At 40.9% G+C, this 19,505-nt stretch overlaps 1 protein-coding gene and 46 non-coding genes across 47 annotated transcripts; 26 read left to right on the top strand and 21 right to left on the bottom strand.

Annotated features, from left to right (window-relative positions):
* On the top strand, positions 1-74 carry Trnar-ucu (transfer RNA arginine (anticodon UCU)). The gene has a single exon. It is a non-coding gene; the product is annotated as a tRNA-Arg (tRNA).
* Positions 75-225: 151 nt separating this feature from the next.
* Positions 226-298, bottom strand: Trnav-cac (transfer RNA valine (anticodon CAC)). Its single transcript has one exon. It is a non-coding gene; the product is annotated as a tRNA-Val (tRNA).
* Positions 299-493: 195 nt separating this feature from the next.
* Trnar-ucu (transfer RNA arginine (anticodon UCU)) lies at positions 494-567 on the top strand. The gene has a single exon. It is a non-coding gene; the product is annotated as a tRNA-Arg (tRNA).
* Positions 568-1,193: 626 nt separating this feature from the next.
* Trnav-aac (transfer RNA valine (anticodon AAC)) lies at positions 1,194-1,266 on the bottom strand. Its single transcript has one exon. It is a non-coding gene; the product is annotated as a tRNA-Val (tRNA).
* Positions 1,267-1,681: 415 nt separating this feature from the next.
* Positions 1,682-1,754, bottom strand: Trnav-aac (transfer RNA valine (anticodon AAC)). Its single transcript has one exon. It is a non-coding gene; the product is annotated as a tRNA-Val (tRNA).
* A 1,160-nt stretch (positions 1,755-2,914) lies between these two features.
* On the top strand, positions 2,915-2,988 carry Trnar-ucu (transfer RNA arginine (anticodon UCU)). Its single transcript has one exon. It is a non-coding gene; the product is annotated as a tRNA-Arg (tRNA).
* A 419-nt stretch (positions 2,989-3,407) lies between these two features.
* Trnar-ucu (transfer RNA arginine (anticodon UCU)) lies at positions 3,408-3,481 on the top strand. Its single transcript has one exon. It is a non-coding gene; the product is annotated as a tRNA-Arg (tRNA).
* A 151-nt stretch (positions 3,482-3,632) lies between these two features.
* Trnav-cac (transfer RNA valine (anticodon CAC)) lies at positions 3,633-3,705 on the bottom strand. The gene has a single exon. It is a non-coding gene; the product is annotated as a tRNA-Val (tRNA).
* Positions 3,706-3,900: 195 nt separating this feature from the next.
* Trnar-ucu (transfer RNA arginine (anticodon UCU)) lies at positions 3,901-3,974 on the top strand. Its single transcript has one exon. It is a non-coding gene; the product is annotated as a tRNA-Arg (tRNA).
* Positions 3,975-4,600: 626 nt separating this feature from the next.
* Positions 4,601-4,673, bottom strand: Trnav-aac (transfer RNA valine (anticodon AAC)). Its single transcript has one exon. It is a non-coding gene; the product is annotated as a tRNA-Val (tRNA).
* A 415-nt stretch (positions 4,674-5,088) lies between these two features.
* Trnav-aac (transfer RNA valine (anticodon AAC)) lies at positions 5,089-5,161 on the bottom strand. Its single transcript has one exon. It is a non-coding gene; the product is annotated as a tRNA-Val (tRNA).
* A 419-nt stretch (positions 5,162-5,580) lies between these two features.
* On the bottom strand, positions 5,581-5,653 carry Trnav-aac (transfer RNA valine (anticodon AAC)). The gene has a single exon. It is a non-coding gene; the product is annotated as a tRNA-Val (tRNA).
* Positions 5,654-5,847: 194 nt separating this feature from the next.
* Positions 5,848-5,921, top strand: Trnar-ucu (transfer RNA arginine (anticodon UCU)). The gene has a single exon. It is a non-coding gene; the product is annotated as a tRNA-Arg (tRNA).
* Positions 5,922-6,328: 407 nt separating this feature from the next.
* Positions 6,329-6,402, top strand: Trnar-ucu (transfer RNA arginine (anticodon UCU)). The gene has a single exon. It is a non-coding gene; the product is annotated as a tRNA-Arg (tRNA).
* A 151-nt stretch (positions 6,403-6,553) lies between these two features.
* Trnav-cac (transfer RNA valine (anticodon CAC)) lies at positions 6,554-6,626 on the bottom strand. The gene has a single exon. It is a non-coding gene; the product is annotated as a tRNA-Val (tRNA).
* A 196-nt stretch (positions 6,627-6,822) lies between these two features.
* Positions 6,823-6,896, top strand: Trnak-uuu (transfer RNA lysine (anticodon UUU)). Its single transcript has one exon. It is a non-coding gene; the product is annotated as a tRNA-Lys (tRNA).
* Positions 6,897-7,048: 152 nt separating this feature from the next.
* On the bottom strand, positions 7,049-7,121 carry Trnav-aac (transfer RNA valine (anticodon AAC)). The gene has a single exon. It is a non-coding gene; the product is annotated as a tRNA-Val (tRNA).
* Positions 7,122-7,314: 193 nt separating this feature from the next.
* Positions 7,315-7,388, top strand: Trnak-uuu (transfer RNA lysine (anticodon UUU)). Its single transcript has one exon. It is a non-coding gene; the product is annotated as a tRNA-Lys (tRNA).
* Positions 7,389-7,806: 418 nt separating this feature from the next.
* Positions 7,807-7,880, top strand: Trnak-uuu (transfer RNA lysine (anticodon UUU)). Its single transcript has one exon. It is a non-coding gene; the product is annotated as a tRNA-Lys (tRNA).
* A 420-nt stretch (positions 7,881-8,300) lies between these two features.
* Positions 8,301-8,374, top strand: Trnar-ucu (transfer RNA arginine (anticodon UCU)). Its single transcript has one exon. It is a non-coding gene; the product is annotated as a tRNA-Arg (tRNA).
* A 419-nt stretch (positions 8,375-8,793) lies between these two features.
* On the top strand, positions 8,794-8,867 carry Trnar-ucu (transfer RNA arginine (anticodon UCU)). The gene has a single exon. It is a non-coding gene; the product is annotated as a tRNA-Arg (tRNA).
* A 633-nt stretch (positions 8,868-9,500) lies between these two features.
* Trnav-aac (transfer RNA valine (anticodon AAC)) lies at positions 9,501-9,573 on the bottom strand. The gene has a single exon. It is a non-coding gene; the product is annotated as a tRNA-Val (tRNA).
* Positions 9,574-9,767: 194 nt separating this feature from the next.
* On the top strand, positions 9,768-9,841 carry Trnar-ucu (transfer RNA arginine (anticodon UCU)). Its single transcript has one exon. It is a non-coding gene; the product is annotated as a tRNA-Arg (tRNA).
* Positions 9,842-10,248: 407 nt separating this feature from the next.
* On the top strand, positions 10,249-10,322 carry Trnar-ucu (transfer RNA arginine (anticodon UCU)). The gene has a single exon. It is a non-coding gene; the product is annotated as a tRNA-Arg (tRNA).
* Positions 10,323-10,473: 151 nt separating this feature from the next.
* On the bottom strand, positions 10,474-10,546 carry Trnav-cac (transfer RNA valine (anticodon CAC)). The gene has a single exon. It is a non-coding gene; the product is annotated as a tRNA-Val (tRNA).
* A 196-nt stretch (positions 10,547-10,742) lies between these two features.
* Trnak-uuu (transfer RNA lysine (anticodon UUU)) lies at positions 10,743-10,816 on the top strand. The gene has a single exon. It is a non-coding gene; the product is annotated as a tRNA-Lys (tRNA).
* Positions 10,817-10,968: 152 nt separating this feature from the next.
* On the bottom strand, positions 10,969-11,041 carry Trnav-aac (transfer RNA valine (anticodon AAC)). Its single transcript has one exon. It is a non-coding gene; the product is annotated as a tRNA-Val (tRNA).
* Positions 11,042-11,234: 193 nt separating this feature from the next.
* Positions 11,235-11,308, top strand: Trnak-uuu (transfer RNA lysine (anticodon UUU)). Its single transcript has one exon. It is a non-coding gene; the product is annotated as a tRNA-Lys (tRNA).
* Positions 11,309-11,726: 418 nt separating this feature from the next.
* On the top strand, positions 11,727-11,800 carry Trnak-uuu (transfer RNA lysine (anticodon UUU)). Its single transcript has one exon. It is a non-coding gene; the product is annotated as a tRNA-Lys (tRNA).
* A 420-nt stretch (positions 11,801-12,220) lies between these two features.
* On the top strand, positions 12,221-12,294 carry Trnar-ucu (transfer RNA arginine (anticodon UCU)). Its single transcript has one exon. It is a non-coding gene; the product is annotated as a tRNA-Arg (tRNA).
* A 151-nt stretch (positions 12,295-12,445) lies between these two features.
* On the bottom strand, positions 12,446-12,518 carry Trnav-aac (transfer RNA valine (anticodon AAC)). The gene has a single exon. It is a non-coding gene; the product is annotated as a tRNA-Val (tRNA).
* Positions 12,519-12,712: 194 nt separating this feature from the next.
* On the top strand, positions 12,713-12,786 carry Trnar-ucu (transfer RNA arginine (anticodon UCU)). The gene has a single exon. It is a non-coding gene; the product is annotated as a tRNA-Arg (tRNA).
* Positions 12,787-12,927: 141 nt separating this feature from the next.
* Positions 12,928-12,997, bottom strand: Trnav-cac (transfer RNA valine (anticodon CAC)). The gene has a single exon. It is a non-coding gene; the product is annotated as a tRNA-Val (tRNA).
* A 684-nt stretch (positions 12,998-13,681) lies between these two features.
* Trnak-uuu (transfer RNA lysine (anticodon UUU)) lies at positions 13,682-13,755 on the top strand. Its single transcript has one exon. It is a non-coding gene; the product is annotated as a tRNA-Lys (tRNA).
* Positions 13,756-13,906: 151 nt separating this feature from the next.
* Positions 13,907-13,984, bottom strand: Trnav-cac (transfer RNA valine (anticodon CAC)). Its single transcript has one exon. It is a non-coding gene; the product is annotated as a tRNA-Val (tRNA).
* Positions 13,985-14,177: 193 nt separating this feature from the next.
* On the top strand, positions 14,178-14,251 carry Trnar-ucu (transfer RNA arginine (anticodon UCU)). The gene has a single exon. It is a non-coding gene; the product is annotated as a tRNA-Arg (tRNA).
* Positions 14,252-14,392: 141 nt separating this feature from the next.
* Positions 14,393-14,462, bottom strand: Trnav-cac (transfer RNA valine (anticodon CAC)). Its single transcript has one exon. It is a non-coding gene; the product is annotated as a tRNA-Val (tRNA).
* A 198-nt stretch (positions 14,463-14,660) lies between these two features.
* Positions 14,661-14,734, top strand: Trnar-ucu (transfer RNA arginine (anticodon UCU)). Its single transcript has one exon. It is a non-coding gene; the product is annotated as a tRNA-Arg (tRNA).
* Positions 14,735-14,875: 141 nt separating this feature from the next.
* On the bottom strand, positions 14,876-14,945 carry Trnav-cac (transfer RNA valine (anticodon CAC)). Its single transcript has one exon. It is a non-coding gene; the product is annotated as a tRNA-Val (tRNA).
* A 416-nt stretch (positions 14,946-15,361) lies between these two features.
* On the bottom strand, positions 15,362-15,434 carry Trnav-aac (transfer RNA valine (anticodon AAC)). Its single transcript has one exon. It is a non-coding gene; the product is annotated as a tRNA-Val (tRNA).
* Positions 15,435-16,114: 680 nt separating this feature from the next.
* Trnak-uuu (transfer RNA lysine (anticodon UUU)) lies at positions 16,115-16,188 on the top strand. Its single transcript has one exon. It is a non-coding gene; the product is annotated as a tRNA-Lys (tRNA).
* Positions 16,189-16,339: 151 nt separating this feature from the next.
* Trnav-cac (transfer RNA valine (anticodon CAC)) lies at positions 16,340-16,417 on the bottom strand. Its single transcript has one exon. It is a non-coding gene; the product is annotated as a tRNA-Val (tRNA).
* A 193-nt stretch (positions 16,418-16,610) lies between these two features.
* On the top strand, positions 16,611-16,684 carry Trnar-ucu (transfer RNA arginine (anticodon UCU)). The gene has a single exon. It is a non-coding gene; the product is annotated as a tRNA-Arg (tRNA).
* Positions 16,685-16,824: 140 nt separating this feature from the next.
* Positions 16,825-16,894, bottom strand: Trnav-cac (transfer RNA valine (anticodon CAC)). The gene has a single exon. It is a non-coding gene; the product is annotated as a tRNA-Val (tRNA).
* Positions 16,895-17,092: 198 nt separating this feature from the next.
* Positions 17,093-17,166, top strand: Trnar-ucu (transfer RNA arginine (anticodon UCU)). The gene has a single exon. It is a non-coding gene; the product is annotated as a tRNA-Arg (tRNA).
* Positions 17,167-17,307: 141 nt separating this feature from the next.
* Trnav-cac (transfer RNA valine (anticodon CAC)) lies at positions 17,308-17,377 on the bottom strand. The gene has a single exon. It is a non-coding gene; the product is annotated as a tRNA-Val (tRNA).
* An 841-nt stretch (positions 17,378-18,218) lies between these two features.
* On the top strand, positions 18,219-18,893 carry LOC145234445 (uncharacterized). Its single transcript, XM_080099175.1, has one exon. It carries the CDS (start codon positions 18,219-18,221, stop codon positions 18,891-18,893), a length of 675 nt encoding a protein of 224 aa, XP_079955301.1.
* Positions 18,894-19,505: the final 612 nt, after the last annotated feature.

The following is a 19,505-nucleotide window of genomic DNA, read 5'->3' as shown; positions in this document are numbered from 1 at the left end:
GTCTCTGTGGCGCAATGGATTGGCGCGCTGGACTTCTAATCCAGAGGTTCCGGGTTCGAGTCCCGGCAGGGATGTTCCTTTCATTGTCATGTCATTAAACGATCTTTTTGAAGTCAAAAACTAATTTGATTTTTTTTTAATGTTGTAAAATCTAAACCAAGAAAATGAGTCTAGCTATTGAAATGTAATGAAGATACTTTAAATCTCAGAAAACAGAGAAAAGTTTGTTTCCGCCCACGCTCGAACTGGGGACCTTTCGCGTGTGAAGCGAACGTGATAACCACTACACTACGGAAACCGCATGGAAACATTCGCTTAATTGCCGTCCAGTAGTTTGTTGGTTGCCTTAAGAAATCTGGTTGTTTTCCAACTCAATATAGAAGTAATGGACACCGGCATGTCTGGAAAGAATCATTTGAAACATCGGGTAAGCGATAATTTTGTCACAAATTGTGACACTGCAAGTCATACAGAATTTGATAGAGTTCCCAACGTCTCTGTGGCGCAATGGATTAGCGCGCTGGACTTCTAATCCAGAGGTTCCTGGTTCGAGTCCCGGCAGGGATGTACGTTTTATTGTCACATCATAAAACTATGCTTTTTAAGTAAAAAACAAATTTGATATTTCTGTAAGGTTGTAGACGCTAAATCAAGAAAACGAGTCTAGGAATTGAAATATACTTCAAATCTCAAGAACAAAGAAAAGTTTGTTCCGGCCAGGCTCGAACTAGGGACATTTCGCGTGTGAGGCGATCGTGATAACCACTACACTACGGAAACCACTTGGAAAGATTGGGTTAATCGCCGTCCAGTAGATTGGTGGTTGCCTTCAGAAATCTGGTTGTTTTCGAACTCAATATAGAAGTAATGGACACCCGCATGTCTGGAAAGAATCATTTGAAACATCGGGCAGGCGATAATTTTGTCACAAACTGTGACATTGCAAGTCACAGAGAATTTGATAGAGTTCCCAATGTCTCTGTGGCGCAATGGATTAGCGCGCCGGACTTCTAATCCAGGGGTTCGAGTCCCGGCCGGGATGTACTTTTCATTGTCATGTCATTAAACGATCTTTTTGAAGTAAAAAACTAATTTGATTTTTCTTGAAGGTTGTAAAATCTAAACCAAGAAAATGAGTCTAGCTATTGAAATATAATGCAGATACTTTAAATCTCAGAAAACAGAGAAAAGTTTGTTTCCGCCCAGGCTCGAACTGGAGTCCTTTCGCGTGTTAGGCGAACGTGATAACCACTAAACTACGGAAACCACATGGAAAGATTCGCTTAATATCCGTCCAGTAGTTTGGTGGTTGCCTTAAGAAATCTGGTTGTTTTACAACTCAATATAGAAGTAATGGACACCGGCATGTCTGGAAAGAATCATTTGAAACATCGGGCAAGCGATAATTTTGTCACAAATTGTGACACTGCAAGTCATAGAGAATTTTGATAGAGTTCCCAATGTCTCTGTTGCGCAATGGATTAGCGCGCTGGACTTCTAATCCAGGGTTTCGAGTCCCGGCAGGGATGTACTTTTTATTGTCATGTCATAAAACTATGTTTTTGAAGTAAAAAACAAATTTAATTTTTTTTGAAGGTTGTAAAATCTAAACCAAGAAAATGAGTCTAGCAAATTGAAATATAATGCAGATTCTTTAAATCTCAGAAAACAGAGAAAAGTTTGTGTCCGCCCAGGCTCGAACTGGGGACCTTTCGCGTGTTAGGCAAACGTGATAACCACTACACTACGGAAACCACATGGAAAGATTAGGTTAATCGCCGTCCAGTAGTTTGACGGTTGCCTAAAAAACCTGGTTGTTTTCCAACACAAAATAGAACTAGTGGTCACCGACATGTCTGGAAAGAATCATTTGAAACATCGGGCAAGCGATAATTTTTTCACAAATTGTGACACTGCAAGTCACAGAGAATTTGATAGAGTTCCCAATGTCTCTGTGGAGCAATGGATTAGCGCGCTGGACTTCCTGTCCAGGGGTTCCGGGTTCGAGTCCCGGCAGGGATGTACTTTTTATTGTCACATCATAAAACTATGTTTTTTAAGAAAAAACAAATTTGATTTTTCTGTAAAGTTGTAGTCGCTAAATCAAGAAAACGAGTCTAGGAATTGAAATATACTTCAAATCTCAGAGAACAATTAAAAGTTTGTTCTGGCAAGGCTCGAACTGGGGACCTTTCGCGTGTGAGGCGAACGTGATAACCACTAGACTACGGAAACCACTTGGAAAGATTCGGTTAATCGCCGTCCAGTAGTTTGACGGTTGCCTAAAAAACCTGGTTGTTTTCCAACACAAAATCGAACTAGTGGACACCGACATGTCTGGAAAGAATCATTTGGAACATCGGGCAAGCGATAATTTTGTCACAAATTGTGACATTGCAAGTCACAGAAAATTTGATAGAGTTCCTAACGTCTCTGTGGCGCAATGGATTAGCGCGCAGGACTTTTAATCCAGAGGTTCGAGTCCCGGCAGGGATGTACTTTTCATTGTCATGTCATTAAACGATCTTTTTGAAGTAAAAAACAAATTTGATTTTTCTTGAAGGTTGTAAAATCTAAACCAAGAAAATCAGTCTAGCAAATTGAAACATAATGAAGATACTTTTAATCTCAGAAAACAAAGAAAGGTTTTTTTCCGCCCAGGCTCGAACTGGAGACCTTTCGCGTGTTAGGCGAAGTGAAAACCACTACACTACGGAAACCACATGGTAAGATTCGGTTAATCGCCGCCCAGTAGTTTGACGATTGCCTAAAAAACCTGTTTGTTTTCCAACACAAAATAGAACTAGTGGACACCGACATGTCTGGAAAGAATCATTTGAAACATCGGGCAAGCGATAATTTTTTCACAAATTGTGACATTACAAGTCACAGAGAATTTGATGGAGTTCCCAATGTCTCTGTGGCGCAATGGATTAGCGCGCTGGACTTCTAATCCAGAGGTTCCGGGTTCGAGTCACGCCAGGGATGTACTTTTCATTGTCATGTCATTAAACGATCTTTTTGAAGTAAAAAACAAATTTGATTTTTCTGTAAGGCTGTAAAATCTAAACCAAGAAAATGAGTCTAGCTATTGAAATATAATGCAGATGCTTTAAATCTCAGAAAACAGAGAAAAGTTTTTTTCCGCCCAGGCTCGAACTGGAGAGCTTTCGCGTGTGAGGCGAACGTGATAAGCCCTACACTACGGAAACCACATGGTAAGATCCGGTTAATCGCCGTCCAGTAGTTTGGTGGTTGCCTTAAGAAATCTGGTTATTTTCCAACTCAATATAGAAGTAATGGACACCGGCATGTCTGGAAAGAATCATTTGAAACATCGGGCAAGCGATAATTTTGTCACAAACTGTGACACTGCAAGTCACAGATAATTTGATAGAGTTCCCAATGTCTCTGTGGCGCAATGGATTGGCGCGCTGGACTTCTAATCCACAGGTTCCGGGTTCGAGTCCCGGCAGGGATGTTCCTTTCATTGTCATGTCATTAAACGATCTTTTTGAAGTCAAAAACTAATTTGATTTTTTTTTAATGTTGTAAAATCTAAACCAAGAAAATGAGTCTAGCTATTGAAATGTAATGAAGATACTTTAAATCTCAGAAAACAGAGAAAAGTTTGTTTCCGCCCACGCTCGAACTGGGGACCTTTCGCGTGTGAAGCGAACGTGATAACCACTACACTACGGAAACCGCATGGAAACATTCGCTTAATTGCCGTCCAGTAGTTTGTTGGTTGCCTTAAGAAATCTGGTTGTTTTCCAACTCAATATAGAAGTAATGGACACCGGCATGTCTGGAAAGAATCATTTGAAACATCGGGTAAGCGATAATTTTGTCACAAATTGTGACACTGCAAGTCATAGAGAATTTGATAGAGTTCCCAACGTCTCTGTGGCGCAATGGATTAGCGCGCTGGACTTCTAATCCAGAGGTTCCTGGTTCGAGTCCCGGCAGGGATGTACGTTTTATTGTCACATCATAAAACTATGCTTTTTAAGTAAAAAACAAATTTGATATTTCTGTAAGGTTGTAGACGCTAAATCAAGAAAACGAGTCTAGGAATTGAAATATACTTCAAATCTCAAGAACAAAGAAAAGTTTGTTCCGGCCAGGCTCGAACTAGGGACATTTCGCGTGTGAGGCGATCGTGATAACCACTACACTACGGAAACCACTTGGAAAGATTGGGTTAATCGCCGTCCAGTAGATTGGTGGTTGCCTTCAGAAATCTGGTTGTTTTCGAACTCAATATAGAAGTAATGGACACCCGCATGTCTGGAAAGAATCATTTGAAACATCGGGCAGGCGATAATTTTGTCACAAACTGTGACATTGCAAGTCACAGAGAATTTGATAGAGTTCCCAATGTCTCTGTGGCGCAATGGATTAGCGCGCCGGACTTCTAATCCAGGGGTTCGAGTCCCGGCCGGGATGTACTTTTCATTGTCATGTCATTAAACGATCTTTTTGAAGTAAAAAACTAATTTGATTTTTCTTGAAGGTTGTAAAATCTAAACCAAGAAAATGAGTCTAGCTATTGAAATATAATGCAGATACTTTAAATCTCAGAAAACAGAGAAAAGTTTGTTTCCGCCCAGGCTCGAACTGGAGTCCTTTCGCGTGTTAGGCGAACGTGATAACCACTAAACTACGGAAACCACATGGAAAGATTCGCTTAATATCCGTCCAGTAGTTTGGTGGTTGCCTTAAGAAATCTGGTTGTTTTACAACTCAATATAGAAGTAATGGACACCGGCATGTCTGGAAAGAATCATTTGAAACATCGGGCAAGCGATAATTTTGTCACAAATTGTGACACTGCAAGTCATAGAGAATTTTGATAGAGTTCCCAATGTCTCTGTTGCGCAATGGATTAGCGCGCTGGACTTCTAATCCAGGGTTTCGAGTCCCGGCAGGGATGTACTTTTTATTGTCATGTCATAAAACTATGTTTTTGAAGTAAAAAACAAATTTAATTTTTTTTGAAGGTTGTAAAATCTAAACCAAGAAAATGAGTCTAGCAAATTGAAATATAATGCAGATTCTTTAAATCTCAGAAAACAGAGAAAAGTTTGTGTCCGCCCAGGCTCGAACTGGGGACCTTTCGCGTGTTAGGCAAACGTGATAACCACTACACTACGGAAACCACATGGAAAGATTAGGTTAATCGCCGTCCAGTAGTTTGACGGTTGCCTAAAAAACCTGGTTGTTTTCCAACACAAAATAGAACTAGTGGTCACCGACATGTCTGGAAAGAATCATTTGAAACATCGGGCAAGCGATAATTTTTTCACAAATTGTGACACTGCAAGTCACAGAGAATTTGATAGAGTTCCCAATGTCTCTGTGGAGCAATGGATTAGCGCGCTGGACTTCCTGTCCAGGGGTTCCGGGTTCGAGTCCTGGCAGGGATGTACTTTTCATTGTCATGTCATTAAACGATCTTTTTGAAGTAAAAAACAAATTTTATTTTTCTGTAAGGTTGTAAAATCTAAACCAAGAAAATGAGTCTAGCTATTGAAATATAATGCAGATACTTTAAATCTCAGAAAACAGAGAAAAGTTTGTTTCCGCCCAGGCTCGAACTGGGGACCTTTCGCGTGTTAGGCGAACGTGATAATCACTACACTTCGGAAACCACACGGAAAGATACGGTTAATCGCCGTCCAGTAGTTTGACGGTTGCCTAAAAAACCTGGTTGTTTTCCAACACAAAATAGAACTAGTGGACACCGGCATGTCTGGAAAGAATCATTTGAAACATCGGGCAAGCGATAATTTTGTCACAAATTGTGACACTGCAAGTCACAGAGAATTTGATAGACTTCCCAACGTCTCTGTGGCGCAATGGATTAGCGCGCTGGACTTCTAATCCAGAGGTTCCGGGTTCGAGTCCCGGCAGGGATGTACTTTTTATTGTCACATCATAAAACTATGTTTTTTAAGAAAAAACAAATTTGATTGTTCTGTAAAGTTGTAGACGCTAAATCAAGAAAACGAGTCTATGAATTGAAATATACTTCAAATCTCAGAGAACAATTAAAAGTTTGTTCTGGCAAGGCTCGAACTGGGGACCTTTCGCGTGTGAGGCGAACGTGATAACCACTAGACTACGGAAACCACTTGGAAAGATTCGGTTAATCGCCGTCCAGTAGTTTGACGGTTGCCTAAAAAACCTGGTTGTTTTCCAACACAAAATCGAACTAGTGGACACCGACATGTCTGGAAAGAATCATTTGAAACATCGGGCAAGCGATAATTTTGTCACAAATTGTGACATTACAAGTCACAGAGAATTTGATAGAGTTCCCAATGTCTCTGTGGCGCAATGGATTAGCGCGCTGGACTTCTAATCCAGAGGTTCCGGGTTCGAGTCACGCCAGGGATGTACTTTTCATTGTCATGTCATTAAACGATCTTTTTGAAGTAAAAAACAAATTTGATTTTTCTGTAAGGCTGTAAAATCTAAACCAAGAAAATGAGTCTAGCTATTGAAATATAATGCAGATGCTTTAAATCTCAGAAAACAGAGAAAAGTTTGTTTCCGCCCAGGCTCGAACTGGAGACCTTTCGCGTGTGAGGCGAACGTGATAACCCCTACACTTCGGAAACCACATGGTAAGATTCGGTTAATCGCCGTCCAGTAGTTTGGTGGTTGCCTTCAGAAATCTGGTTGTTTTCCAACTCAATATAGAAGTAATGGACACCGGCATGTCTGGAAAGAATCATTTGAAACATCGGGCAAGCGATAATTTTGTCACAAATTGTGACACTGCAAGTCATAGAGAATTTTGATAGAGTTCCCAATGTCTCTGTGGCGCAATGGATTAGCGCGCTGGACTTTTATTCCAGAAGTTCCGGGTTCGAGTCCCGGCAGGGATGTACTTTTTATTGTCATGTCATAAAACTATGTTTTTGAAGTAAAAAACAAATTTGATTTTTTTTGAAGGTTGTAAAATCTAAACCAAGAAAATGAGTCTAGCAAATTGAAATATAATGCAGATTCTTTAAATCTCAGAAAACAGAGAAAAGTTTGTGTCCGCCCAGGCTCGAACTGGGGACCTTTCGCGTGTTAGGCAAACGTGATAACCACTACACTACGGAAACCACGTGGTAAGATTCGGTTAATCGCCGTCCAGTAGTTTGACGGTTGCCTAAAAAACCTGGTTGTTTTCTAACACAAAATAGAACTAGTGGTCACCGACATGTCTGGAAAGAATCATTTGAAACATCGGGCAAGCGATAATTTTGTCACAAATTGTGACATTGCAAGTCACAGAGAATTTGATGGAGTTCCAATGTCTCTGTGGCGCAATGGATTAGCGCGCTGGACTTTTAATGCAGAGGTTCCGAGTTCGAGTCCCGGTAGGGATGGACTTTTTATTGTCATGTCATAAAACTCTGTTTTTGAAGTAAAAAACAAATTCGATTTTTTTTGAAGGTTGTAAAATCTAAACCAAGAAAATGAGTCTAGCAAATTGAAATATAATGCAGATGCTTTAAATCTCAGAAAACAGAGAAAAGTTTTTTTCCGCCCAGGCTCGAACTGGAGACCTTTCGCGTGTTAGGCAAACGTGATAACCACTACACTACGGAAACCACATGGTAAGATTCGGTTAATCGCCGTCAAGTAGTTTGACGGTTGCCTAAAAAACCTGGTTGTTTTCCAACACAAAATAGAACTAGTGGTCACCGACATGTCTGGAAAGAATCATTTGAAACATCGGGCAAGCGATAATTTTGTCACAAATTGTGACATTGCAAGTCACAGAGAATTTGATGGAGTTCCAATGTCTCTGTGGCGCAATGGATTAGCGCGCTGGACTTTTAATGCAGAGGTTCCGAGTTCGAGTCCCGGTGGGGATGTACTTTTTATTGTCATGTCATAAAACTATGTTTTTGAAGTAAAAAACAAATTTGATTTTTTTTGAAGGTTGTAAAATCTAAACCAAGAAAATGAGTCTAGCAAATTGAAATATAATGCAGATGCTTTAAATCTCAGAAAACAGAGAAAAGTTTTTTTCCGCCCAGGCTCGAACTGGAGACCTTTCGCGTGTTAGGCGAACGTGATAACCCCTACACTACGGAAACCACATGGTAAGATTCGGTTAATCGCCGTCCCGTAGTTTGGTGGTTGCCTTAAGAAATCTGGTTGTTTTCCAACTCAATATAAAAGTAATGGACACCGGCATGTCTGGAAAGAATCATTTGAAACATCGGGCAAGCGATAATTTTGTCACAAATTGTGACATTGCAAGTCACAGAGAATTTGATAGAGTTCCCAATGTCTCTGTGGCGCAATGGATTAGAGCGCTGGACTTCTACTGCAGTGGTTCCGGGTTCGAGTCCCGGCAGGGATGTACTTTTCATTGTCATGTCATTAAACGATCTTTTTGAAGTAAAAAACAAATTTGATTTTTTTGAAGGTTGTAAAATCTAAACCAACAAAATGAGTCTAGCAAATTTAAATATAATGCAGATACTTTGAATCTCAGAAAACAGAGAAAAGTTTTTTTCCGCCAAGGCTCGAACTGGAGACCTTTCGCGTGTTAGGCGAACGTGATAACCACTACACTACGGAAACCACATGGTAAGATTCGCTTAATCGCCGTCCAGTAGTTTGGTGGTTGCCTTAAGGAATCTGGTTGTTTTCCAACTCAATATAGAAGTAATGGACACCGGCATGTCTGGAAAGAATCATTTGAAAGATCGGGCAAGCGATAATTTTGTCACAAACTGTGACACTGCAAGTCACAGAGAATTTGATAGACTTCCCAACGTCTCTGTGGCGCAATGGATTAGCGCGCTGGACTTCTAATCCAGAGGTTCCGGGTTCGAGTCCCGGCAGGGATGTACTTTTTATTGTCACATCATCAAACTATGTTTTTGAAGTAAAAAACAAATTTGATTTTTCTGTAAAGTTGTAGACGCTAAATCAAGAAAACGAGTCTAGGAATTGAAATATACTTCAAATCTCAGAGAACAATTAAAAGTTTGTTCTGGCCAGGCTCGAACTGGGGACCTTTCGCGTGTTAGGCAAACGTGATAACCACTACACTACGGAAACCACATGGAAAGATTAGGTTAATCGCCGTCCAGTAGTTTGACGGTTGCCTAAAAAACCTGGTTGTTTTCCAACACAAAATAGAACTAGTGGTCACCGACATGTCTGGAAAGAATCATTTGAAACATCGGGCAAGCGATAATTTTTTCACAAATTGTGACACTGCAAGTCACAGAGAATTTGATAGAGTTCCCAATGTCTCTGTGGAGCAATGGATTAGCGCGCTGGACTTCCTGTCCAGGGGTTCCGGGTTCGAGTCCTGGCAGGGATGTACTTTTCATTGTCATGTCATTAAACGATCTTTTTGAAGTAAAAAACAAATTTTATTTTTCTGTAAGGTTGTAAAATCTAAACCAAGAAAATGAGTCTAGCTATTGAAATATAATGCAGATACTTTAAATCTCAGAAAACAGAGAAAAGTTTGTTTCCGCCCAGGCTCGAACTGGGGACCTTTCGCGTGTTAGGCGAACGTGATAATCACTACACTTCGGAAACCACACGGAAAGATACGGTTAAACGCCGTCCAGTAGTTTGACGGTTGCCTAAAAAACCTGGTTGTTTTCCAACACAAAATAGAACTAGTGGACACCGGCATGTCTGGAAAGAATCATTTGAAACATCGGGCAAGCGATAATTTTGTCACAAATTGTGACACTGCAAGTCACAGAGAATTTGATAGACTTCCCAACGTCTCTGTGGCGCAATGGATTAGCGCGCTGGACTTCTAATCCAGAGGTTCCGGGTTCGAGTCCCGGCAGGGATGTACTTTTTATTGTCACATCATAAAACTATGTTTTTTAAGAAAAAACAAATTTGATTTTTCTGTAAAGTTGTAGACGCTAAATCAAGAAAACGAGTCTAGGAATTGAAATATACTTCAAATCTCAGAGAACAATCAAAAGTTTGTTCTGGCAAGGCTCGAACTGGGGACCTTTCGCGTGTGAGGCGAACGTGATAACCACTAGACTACGGAAACCACTTGGAAAGATTCAGTTAATCGCCGTCCAGTAGTTTGACGGTTGCCTAAAAAACCTGGTTGTTTTCCAACACAAAATCGAACTAGTGGACACCGACATGTCTGGAAAGAATCATTTGAAACATCGGGCAAGCGATAATTTTGTCACAAATTGTGACATTACAAGTCACAGAGAATTTGATAGAGTTCCCAATGTCTCTGTGGCGCAATGGATTAGCGCGCTGGACTTCTAATCCAGAGGTTCCGGGTTCGAGTCACGCCAGGGATGTACTTTTCATTGTCATGTCATTAAACGATCTTTTTGAAGTAAAAAACAAATTTGATTTTTCTGTAAGGCTGTAAAATCTAAACCAAGGAAATGAGTCTAGCTATTGAAATATAATGCAGATGCTTTAAATCTCAGAAAACAGAGAAAAGTTTGTTTCCGCCCAGGCTCGAACTGGAGACCTTTCGCGTGTGAGGCGAACGTGATAACCCCTACACTACGGAAACCACATGGTAAGATTCGGTTAATCGCCGTCCAGTAGTTTGGTGGTTGCCTTCAGAAATCTGGTTGTTTTCCAACTCAATATAGAAGTAATGGACACCGGCATGTCTGGAAAGAATCATTTGAAACATCGGGCAAGCGATAATTTTGTCACAAATTGTGACACTGCAAGTCATAGAGAATTTTGATAGAGTTCCCAACGTCTCTGTGGCGCAATGGATTAGCGCGCTGGACTTTTATTCCAAAAGTTCCGGGTTCGAGTCCCGGCAGGGATGTACTTTTTATTGTCATGTCATAAAACTATGTTTTTGAAGTAAAAAACAAATTTGATTTTTTTTGAAGGTTGTAAAATCTAAACCAAGAAAATGAGTCTAGCAAATTGAAATATAATGCAGATTCTTTAAATCTCAGAAAACAGAGAAAAGTTTGTGTCCGCCCAGGCTCGAACTGGGGACCTTTCGCGTGTTAGGCAAACGTGATAACCACTACACTACGGAAACCACGTGGTAAGATTCGGTTAATCGCCGTCCAGTAGTTTGACGGTTGCCTAAAAAACCTGGTTGTTTTCTAACACAAAATAGAACTAGTGGTCACCGACATGTCTGGAAAGAATCATTTGAAACATCGGGCAAGCGATAATTTTGTCACAAATTGTGACATTGCAAGTCACAGAGAATTTGATGGAGTTCCAATGTCTCTGTGGCGCAATGGATTAGCGCGCTGGACTTTTAATGCAGAGGTTCCGAGTTCGAGTCCCGGTAGGGATGGACTTTTTATTGTCATGTCATAAAACTCTGTTTTTGAAGTAAAAAACAAATTCGATTTTTTTTGAAGGTTGTAAAATCTAAACCAAGAAAATGAGTCTAGCAAATTGAAATATAATGCAGATGCTTTAAATCTCAGAAAACAGAGAAAAGTTTTTTTCCGCCCAGGCTCGAACTGGAGACCTTTCGCGTGTTAGGCAAACGTGATAACCACTACACTACGGAAACCACATGGTAAGATTCGGTTAATCGCCGTCCAGTAGTTTGACGGTTGCCTAAAAAACCTGGTTGTTTTCCAACACAAAATAGAACTAGTGGACACCGACATGTCTGGAAAGAATCATTTGAAACATCGGGCAAGCGATAATTTTGTCACAAATTGTGACATTGCAAGTCACAGAGAATTTGATGGAGTTCCAATGTCTCTGTGGCGCAATGGATTAGCGCGCTGGACTTTTAATGCAGAGGTTCCGAGTTCGAGTCCCGGTAGGGATGTACTTTTTATTGTCATGTCATAAAACTATGTTTTTGAAGTAAAAAACAAATTTGATTTTTTTTGAAGGTTGTAAAATCTAAACCAAGAAAATGAGTCTAGCAAATTGAAATATAATGCAGATGCTTTAAATCTCAGAAAACAGAGAAAAGTTTTTTTCCGCCCAGGCTCGAACTGGAGACCTTTCGCGTGTTAGGCGAACGTGATAACCCCTACACTACGGAAACCACATGGTAAGATTCGGTTAATCGCCGTCCCGTAGTTTGGTGGTTGCCTTAAGAAATCTGGTTGTTTTCCAACTCAATATAAAAGTAATGGACACCGGCATGTCTGGAAAGAATCATTTGAAACATCGGGCAAGCGATAATTTTGTCACAAATTGTGACATTGCAAGTCACAGAGAATTTGATAGAGTTCCCAATGTCTCTGTGGCGCAATGGATTAGAGCGCTGGACTTCTACTGCAGTGGTTCCGGGTTCGAGTCCCGGCAGGGATGTACTTTTCATTGTCATGTCATTAAACGATCTTTTTGAAGTAAAAAACAAATTTGATTTTTCTTGAAGGTTGTAAAATATAAACCAAGAAAATGAGTCTAGCTATTGAAATATAATGCAGATACTTTAAATCTCAGAAAACAGAGAAAAGTTTGTTTCCGCCCAGGCTCGAACTGGGGACCTTTCGCGTGTTAGGCGAACGTGATAATCACTACACTACGGAAACCACACGGAAAGATACGGTTAATCGCCGTCCAGTAGTTTGACGGTTGCCTAAAAAACCTGGTTGTTTTCCAACTCAATATAGAACTAGTGGACACCGGCATGTCTGGAAAGAATCATTTGAAAGATCGGGCAAGCGATAATTTTGTCACAAACTGTGACACTGCAAGTCACAGAGAATTTGATAGACTTCCCAACGTCTCTGTGGCGCAATGGATTAGCGCGCTGGACTTCTAATCCAGAGGTTCCGGGTTCGAGTCCCGGCAGGGATGTACTTTTTATTGTCACATCATCAAACTATGTTTTTGAAGTAAAAAACAAATTTGATTTTTCTGTAAAGTTGTAGACGCTAAATCAAGAAAACGAGTCTAGGAATTGAAATATACTTCAAATCTCAGAGAACAATTAAAAGTTTGTTCTGGCCAGGCTCGAACTGGGGACCTTTCGCGTGTGAGGCGAACGTGATAACCACTACACTACGGAAACCACTTGGTAAGATTCGGTTAATCGCCGTCCAGTAGTTTGGTGGTTGCCTTAATAAATCTGGTTGTTTTCCAACTCAATATAGAAGTAATAGACACCGGCATGTCTGGAAAGAATCATTTGAAACATCGGGCAAGCGATAATTTTGTCACAAACTGTGACATTGCAAGTCACAGAAAATTTGATAGAGTTCCTAATGTCTCTCTGGCGCAATGGATTAGCGCGCAGGACTTTTAATCCAGAGGTTCGAGTCCCGGCAGGGATGTACTTTTCATTGTCATGTCATTAAACGATCTTTTTGAAGTAAAAAACAAATTTGATTTTTTTGAAGGTTGTAAAATCTAAACCAACAAAATGAGTCTAGCAAATTTAAATATAATGCAGATACTTTGAATCTCAGAAAACAGAGAAAAGTTTTTTTCCGCCAAGGCTCGAACTGGAGACCTTTCGCGTGTTAGGCGAACGTGATAACCAGTACACTACGGAAACCACATGGTAAGATTCGCTTAATCGCCGTCCAGTAGTTTGGTGGTTGCCTTAAGGAATCTGGTTGTTTTCCAACTCAATATAGAAGTAATGGACACCGGCATGTCTGGAAAGAATCATTTGAAACATCGGGCAAGCGATAATTTTGTCACAAATTGTGACATTGCAAGTCACAGAAAATTTGATAGAGTTCCTAATGTCTCTGTGGCGCAATGGATTAGCGCGCAGGACTTTTAATCCAGAGGTTCCGGGTTCGAGTCCCGGCAGGGATGTACTTTTCATTGTCATGTCATTAAACGATCTTTTTGAAGTAAAAAACAAATTTGATTTTTCTTGAAGGTTGTAAAATCTAAACCAAGAAAATGAGTCTAGCTATTGAAATATAATGCAGATACTTTAAATCTCAGAAAACAGAGAAAAGTTTGTTTCCGCCCAGGCTCGAACTAGGGACCTTTCGCGTGTGAGGCGAACGTGATAACCACTACACTACACTACGGAAACCACATGGTAAGATTCGGTTAATCGCCGTCCAGTGGTTTGACGGTTGCCTAAAATCCTGGTTGTTTTCCAACACAAAACAGAACTAGTGGACACCGACATGTCTGGAAAGAATGATTTGAAACATCGGGCAAGCGATAATTTTGTCACAAATTGTGACATTGCAAGTCACAGAGAATTTGATAGACTTCCCAACGTCTCTGTGGCGCAATGGATTAGCGCGCTGGACTTCTAATCCAGAGGTTCCGGGTTCGAGTCCCGGCAGGGATGTACTTTTTATTGTCACATCATAAAACTATGTTTTTTAAGTAAAAAACAAATTTGATTTTTCTGTAAGGTTGTAGACGCTAAATCAAGAAAACGAGTCTAGGAATTGAAATATACTTCAAATCTCAGAGAACAAAAAAAAGTTTGTTCTGGCCAGGCTCGAACTAGGGACCTTTCGCGTGTGAGGCGAATGTGATAACCACTACACTACGGAAACCACTTGGAAAGATTGGGTTAATCGCCGACCAGTAGATTGGTGGTTGCCTTCAGAAATCTGGTTGTTTTCGAACTCAATATAGAAGTAATTGACACCCGCATGTCTGGAAAGAATCATTTGAAACATCGGGCAAGCGATAATTTTTTCACAAATTGTGACATTGCAAGTCACAGAGAATTTGATAGAGTTCCTAATGTCACTCTGGCGCAATGGATTAGCGCGCTGGACTTCTAATCCAGAGGTTCCGGGTTCGAGTCCCGGCAGGGATGTACTTTTTATTGTCACATCATAAAACTATGTTTTTTAAGTAAAAAACAAATTTGATTTTTCTTGAAGGTTGTAGACGCTAAATCAAGAAAACGAGTCTAGGAATTGAAATATACTTCAAATCTCAGAGAACAAAAAAAAGTTTGTTCTGGCCAGGCTCGAACTAGGGACCTTTCGCGTGTGAGGCGAATGTGATAACCACTACACTACGGAAATCACTTGGAAAGATTGGGTTAATCGCCGACCAGTAGATTGGTGGTTGCCTTCAGAAATCTGGTTGTTTTCGAACTCAATATAGAAGTAATTGACACCCGCATGTCTGGAAAGAATCATTTGAAACATCGGGCAAGCGATAATTTTGTCACAAACTGTGACATTGCAAGTCACAGAAAATTTGATAGAGTTCCTAATGTCTCTCTGGCGCAATGGATTAGCGCGCAGGACTTTTAATCCAGGGGTTCGAGTCCCGGCAGGGATGTACTTTTCATTGTCATGTCATTAAACGATCTTTTTGAAGTAAAAAACAAATTTGATGCTTTTGAAGGTTGTAAAATATAAACCAAGAAAATGAGTCTAGCAAATTGAAATATAATGCAGATACTTTAAATCTCAGAAAACAGAGAAAAGTTTGTTTCCGCCCAGGCTCGAACTGGAGACCTTTCGCGTGTTAGGCCAACGTGATAACCACTACACTACGGAAACCACATGGTAAGATTCGCTTAATCGCCGTCCAGTGGTTTGACGGTTGCCTAAAAAACCTGGTTGTTTTCCAACACAAAATCGAACTACTGGACACCGACATGTCTGGAAAGAATCATTTGGAACATCGGGCAAGCGATAATTTTGTCACAAATTGTGACATTGCAAGTCACAGAAAATTTGATAGAGTTCCTAATGTCTCTCTGGCGCAATGGATTAGCGCGCAGGACTTTTAATCCAGAGGTTCGAGTCCCGGCAGGGATGTACTTTTCATTGTCATGTCATTAAACGATCTTTTTGAAGTAAAAAACAAATTTGATTTTTTTGAAGGTTGTAAAATCTAAACCAACAAAATGAGTCTAGCAAATTTAAATATAATGCAGATACTTTGAAGCTCAGAAAACAGAGAAAAGTTTTTTTCCGCCAAGGCTCGAACTGGAGACCTTTCGCGTGTTAGGCGAACGTGATAACCCCTACACTACGGAAACCACATGGTAAGATTCGCTTAATCGCCGTCCAGTAGTTTGGTGGTTGCCTTAAGGAATCTGGTTGTTTTCCAACTCAATATAGAAGTAATGGACACCGGCATGTCTGGAAAGAATCATTTGAAACATCGGGCAAGCGATAATTTTGTCACAAATTGTGACATTGCAAGTCACAGAAAATTTGATAGAGTTCCTAATGTCTCTGTGGCGCAATGGATTAGCGCGCAGGACTTTTACTGCAGAGGTTCCGGGTTCGAGTCCCGGCAGGGATGTACTTTTCATTGTCATGTCATTAAACGATCTTTTTGAAGTAAAAAACAAATTTGATTTTTCTTGAAGGTTGTAAAATCTAAACCAAGAAAATGAGTCTAGCTATTGAAATATAATGCAGATACTTTAAATCTCAGAAAACAGAGAAAAGTTTGTTTCCGCCCAGGCTCGAACTAGGGACCTTTCGCGTGTGAGGCGAACGTGATAACCACTACACTACACTACGGAAACCACATGGTAAGATTCGGTTAATCGCCGTCCAGTGGTTTGACGGTTGCCTAAAATCCTGGTTGTTTTCCAACACAAAACAGAACTAGTGGACACCGACATGTCTGGAAAAAATGATTTGAAACATCGGGCAAGCGATAATTTTGTCACAAATTGTGACATTGCAAGTCACAGAGAATTTGATAGACTTCCCAACGTCTCTGTGGCGCAATGGATTAGCGCGCTGGACTTCTAATCCAGAGGTTCCGGGTTCGAGTCCCGGCAGGGATGTACTTTTTATTGTCACATCATAAAACTATGTTTTTTAAGTTAAAAACAAATTTGATTTTTCTGTAAGGTTGTAGACGCTAAATCAAGAAAACGAGTCTAGGAATTGAAATATACTTCAAATCTCAGAGAACAAAAAAAGTTTGTGCTGGCCAGGCTCGAACTAGGGACCTTTCGCGTGTGAGGCGAATGTGATAACCACTACACTACGGAAACCACTTGGAAAGATTGGGTTAATCGCCGACCAGTAGATTGGTGGTTGCCTTCAGAAATCTGGTTGTTTTCGAACTCAATATAGAAGTAATTGACACCCGCATGCCTGGAAAGAATCATTTGAAACATCGGGCAAACGATAATTTTTTCACAAACTGTGACACTGCAAGTCACAGAGAATTTGATAGACTTCCCAACGTCTCTGTGGCGCAATGGATTAGCGCGCTGGACTTCTAATCCAGAGGTTCCGGGTTCGAGTCCCGGCAGGGATGTACTTTTTATTGTCACATCATAAAACTATGTTTTTTAAGTAAAAAACAAATTTGATTTTTCTTGAAGGTTGTAGACGCTAAATCAAGAAAACGAGTCTAGGAATTGAAATATACTTCAAATCTCAGAGAACAAAAAAAAGTTTGTTCTGGCCAGGCTCGAACTAGGGACCTTTCGCGTGTGAGGCGAATGTGATAACCACTACACTACGGAAATCACATGGAAAGATTGGGTTAATCGCCGACCAGTAGATTGGTGGTTGCCTTCAGAAATCTGGTTGTTTTCGAACTCAATATAGAAGTAATTGACACCCGCATGTCTGGAAAGAATCATTTGAAACATCGGGCAAGCGATAATTTTTTCACAAATTGTGACATTGCAAGTCACAGAGAATTTGATAGAGTTCCCAATGTCTCTGTGGCGCAATGGATTAGCGCGCTGGACTTCTAATCCAGGGGTTCGAGTTCCGGCCGGGATGTACTTTTCATTGTCATGTCATTAAACGATCTTTTTGAAGTAAAAACCAAATTTGATTTTTCTTGAAGGTTGTAAAATCTAAACCAAGAAAATGAGTCTAGCTATTGAAATATAATGCAGATACTTTAAATCTCAGAAAACAGAGAAAAGTTTGTTTCCGCCCAGGCTCGAACTGGGGACCTTTAGCGTGTTTAGGCCCGTTTATACTATGCGTATCGCGCTCGCTCAAACCTGCGTAAGTTTTTTTTTTTTTCATTTTTTCTGTCTGGCTTCGCGCTTGACTGATTTCGGGCGCTCATGTCTCGTAGAAATGAGCGAGCGATCGCCTGCCGAGCGTTTTTCTGCGTATCAAACTGCTTGAACCTGCGCAAACGGTTCGTGATATCACTGTGTTGTAGCGACTCTGCCGACCCGCATTTATCAAAGCGTGTTAAATGTGCTTTTTTTCGCGTTCTCTTGCTTCGCTTGTATGACGCGTTGTATTTAGTCATTCTATTTTGGACGTCGCGAAATAAACAGTAAACGCTCGCCTTATTTGGTGACCCCGAAGCTTACAAACGGGATTTGTAAGAATACTATGTCTAATCTAGAAGAAGCCCAACAGCAACATGCAATCACATTGAAATTGCCAACTTTTTGGACCTCCAATCCACGCGTATGGTTTCAACAGGCTGAAGCACAATTTGCCCTGAGAAACATTACATCGGAAAGCACCAGGTATTTCTACGTGGTTGCAGCGCCTGATCACAATGCTGCAAAACGCATTATTGATGTGTTGGAAAACGAAGAACACAACTACAAGGAGCTTAAAAAGCGTTTGCTGCACACTTACGCCATATCTGACCAAGAAAGGGCAGCAAAGCTAATTAACATGCCCGATCTCGGTGATAGAAAGCCATCTGCTCTCATGGATGAAATGTTAAGCTTGCTTGGAAACCACAAGGCCTGTTTTCTTTTTGAATATATATTTCTTGAGAATATGCCAGACGATATACGCGTCGTTCTCGCAAATGAAGATTTTAGCGATCCTCGACGCCTGGCGCAACGAGCAGATGCGCTGTGGCTTGCACGAAGCCCATTGCCACAATTAGTCTCGGAAGTTAGAAAACCGTCTTACTGGCAAACCAGACGAAGAAGTGACAAGGAAAATGAAAAAATGTGTTTCTACCACAGTCGTTTTGGCAACAAAGCTCGACAGTGTTGTCCCCCTTGCAGCTATCAGGGAAACGATCTGGCCGGTCGTCACAAGTAACTTCGGCGACCGGCAAGCAACCAAACCTCTTTTATGTTTTCGATAAGGCATCAGGTTGCAAGTATTTGGTAGATACAGGGGCTGAAGTAAGTGTACTCCCAGCAACGGCAAAAGATCGCCGAAGGCAGCAAACTGGACCAAATTTGTCAGCAGCAAATGGAAGCACCATTCGTACGTATGGTACGCGCTTTGTTTCCCTTCACCTTGCTACAGGTAAATTCCACTGGAAATTCGTGCTGGCAAACGTCGCTTACCCGTTATTAGGTGCTGATTTTTTAAGGGCGCATTCCTTACTAGTTGACCTCCGGCACAAACGGCTTGTTGATGCCAAGTCGTTTACAAGCATTGCTCTACACGCGGCACCACATATGCCTACGGGTCTGCAAGCAATCACAACCTCTGCAAACATCTATCAGCGAATCCTGAACGACTATCCGCAAATTCTTAAACCTAGCTTTTCTCAAGTTGCACCAAAGCACGGCGTTGAGCACCACATAATTACTGATGGCCCGCCGGTTCACTCCAGGGCTCGAAGGCTGCCACCAGAAAAGTTACAATTGGCAAAAGAAGAGTTTAATAAAATGCTGGATATGGGTATTATCCAAAGATCGT

The sequence above is a fragment of the Phallusia mammillata genome, chromosome 6, assembly GCF_965637545.1.
Source record: "Phallusia mammillata chromosome 6, kaPhaMamm4.hap1.1, whole genome shotgun sequence".
NCBI lineage: Eukaryota > Metazoa > Chordata > Ascidiacea > Phlebobranchia > Ascidiidae > Phallusia > Phallusia mammillata.
Note: the sequence above shows the minus strand (reverse complement) of the source record. Positions and strands in the feature narration are given on the sequence as shown.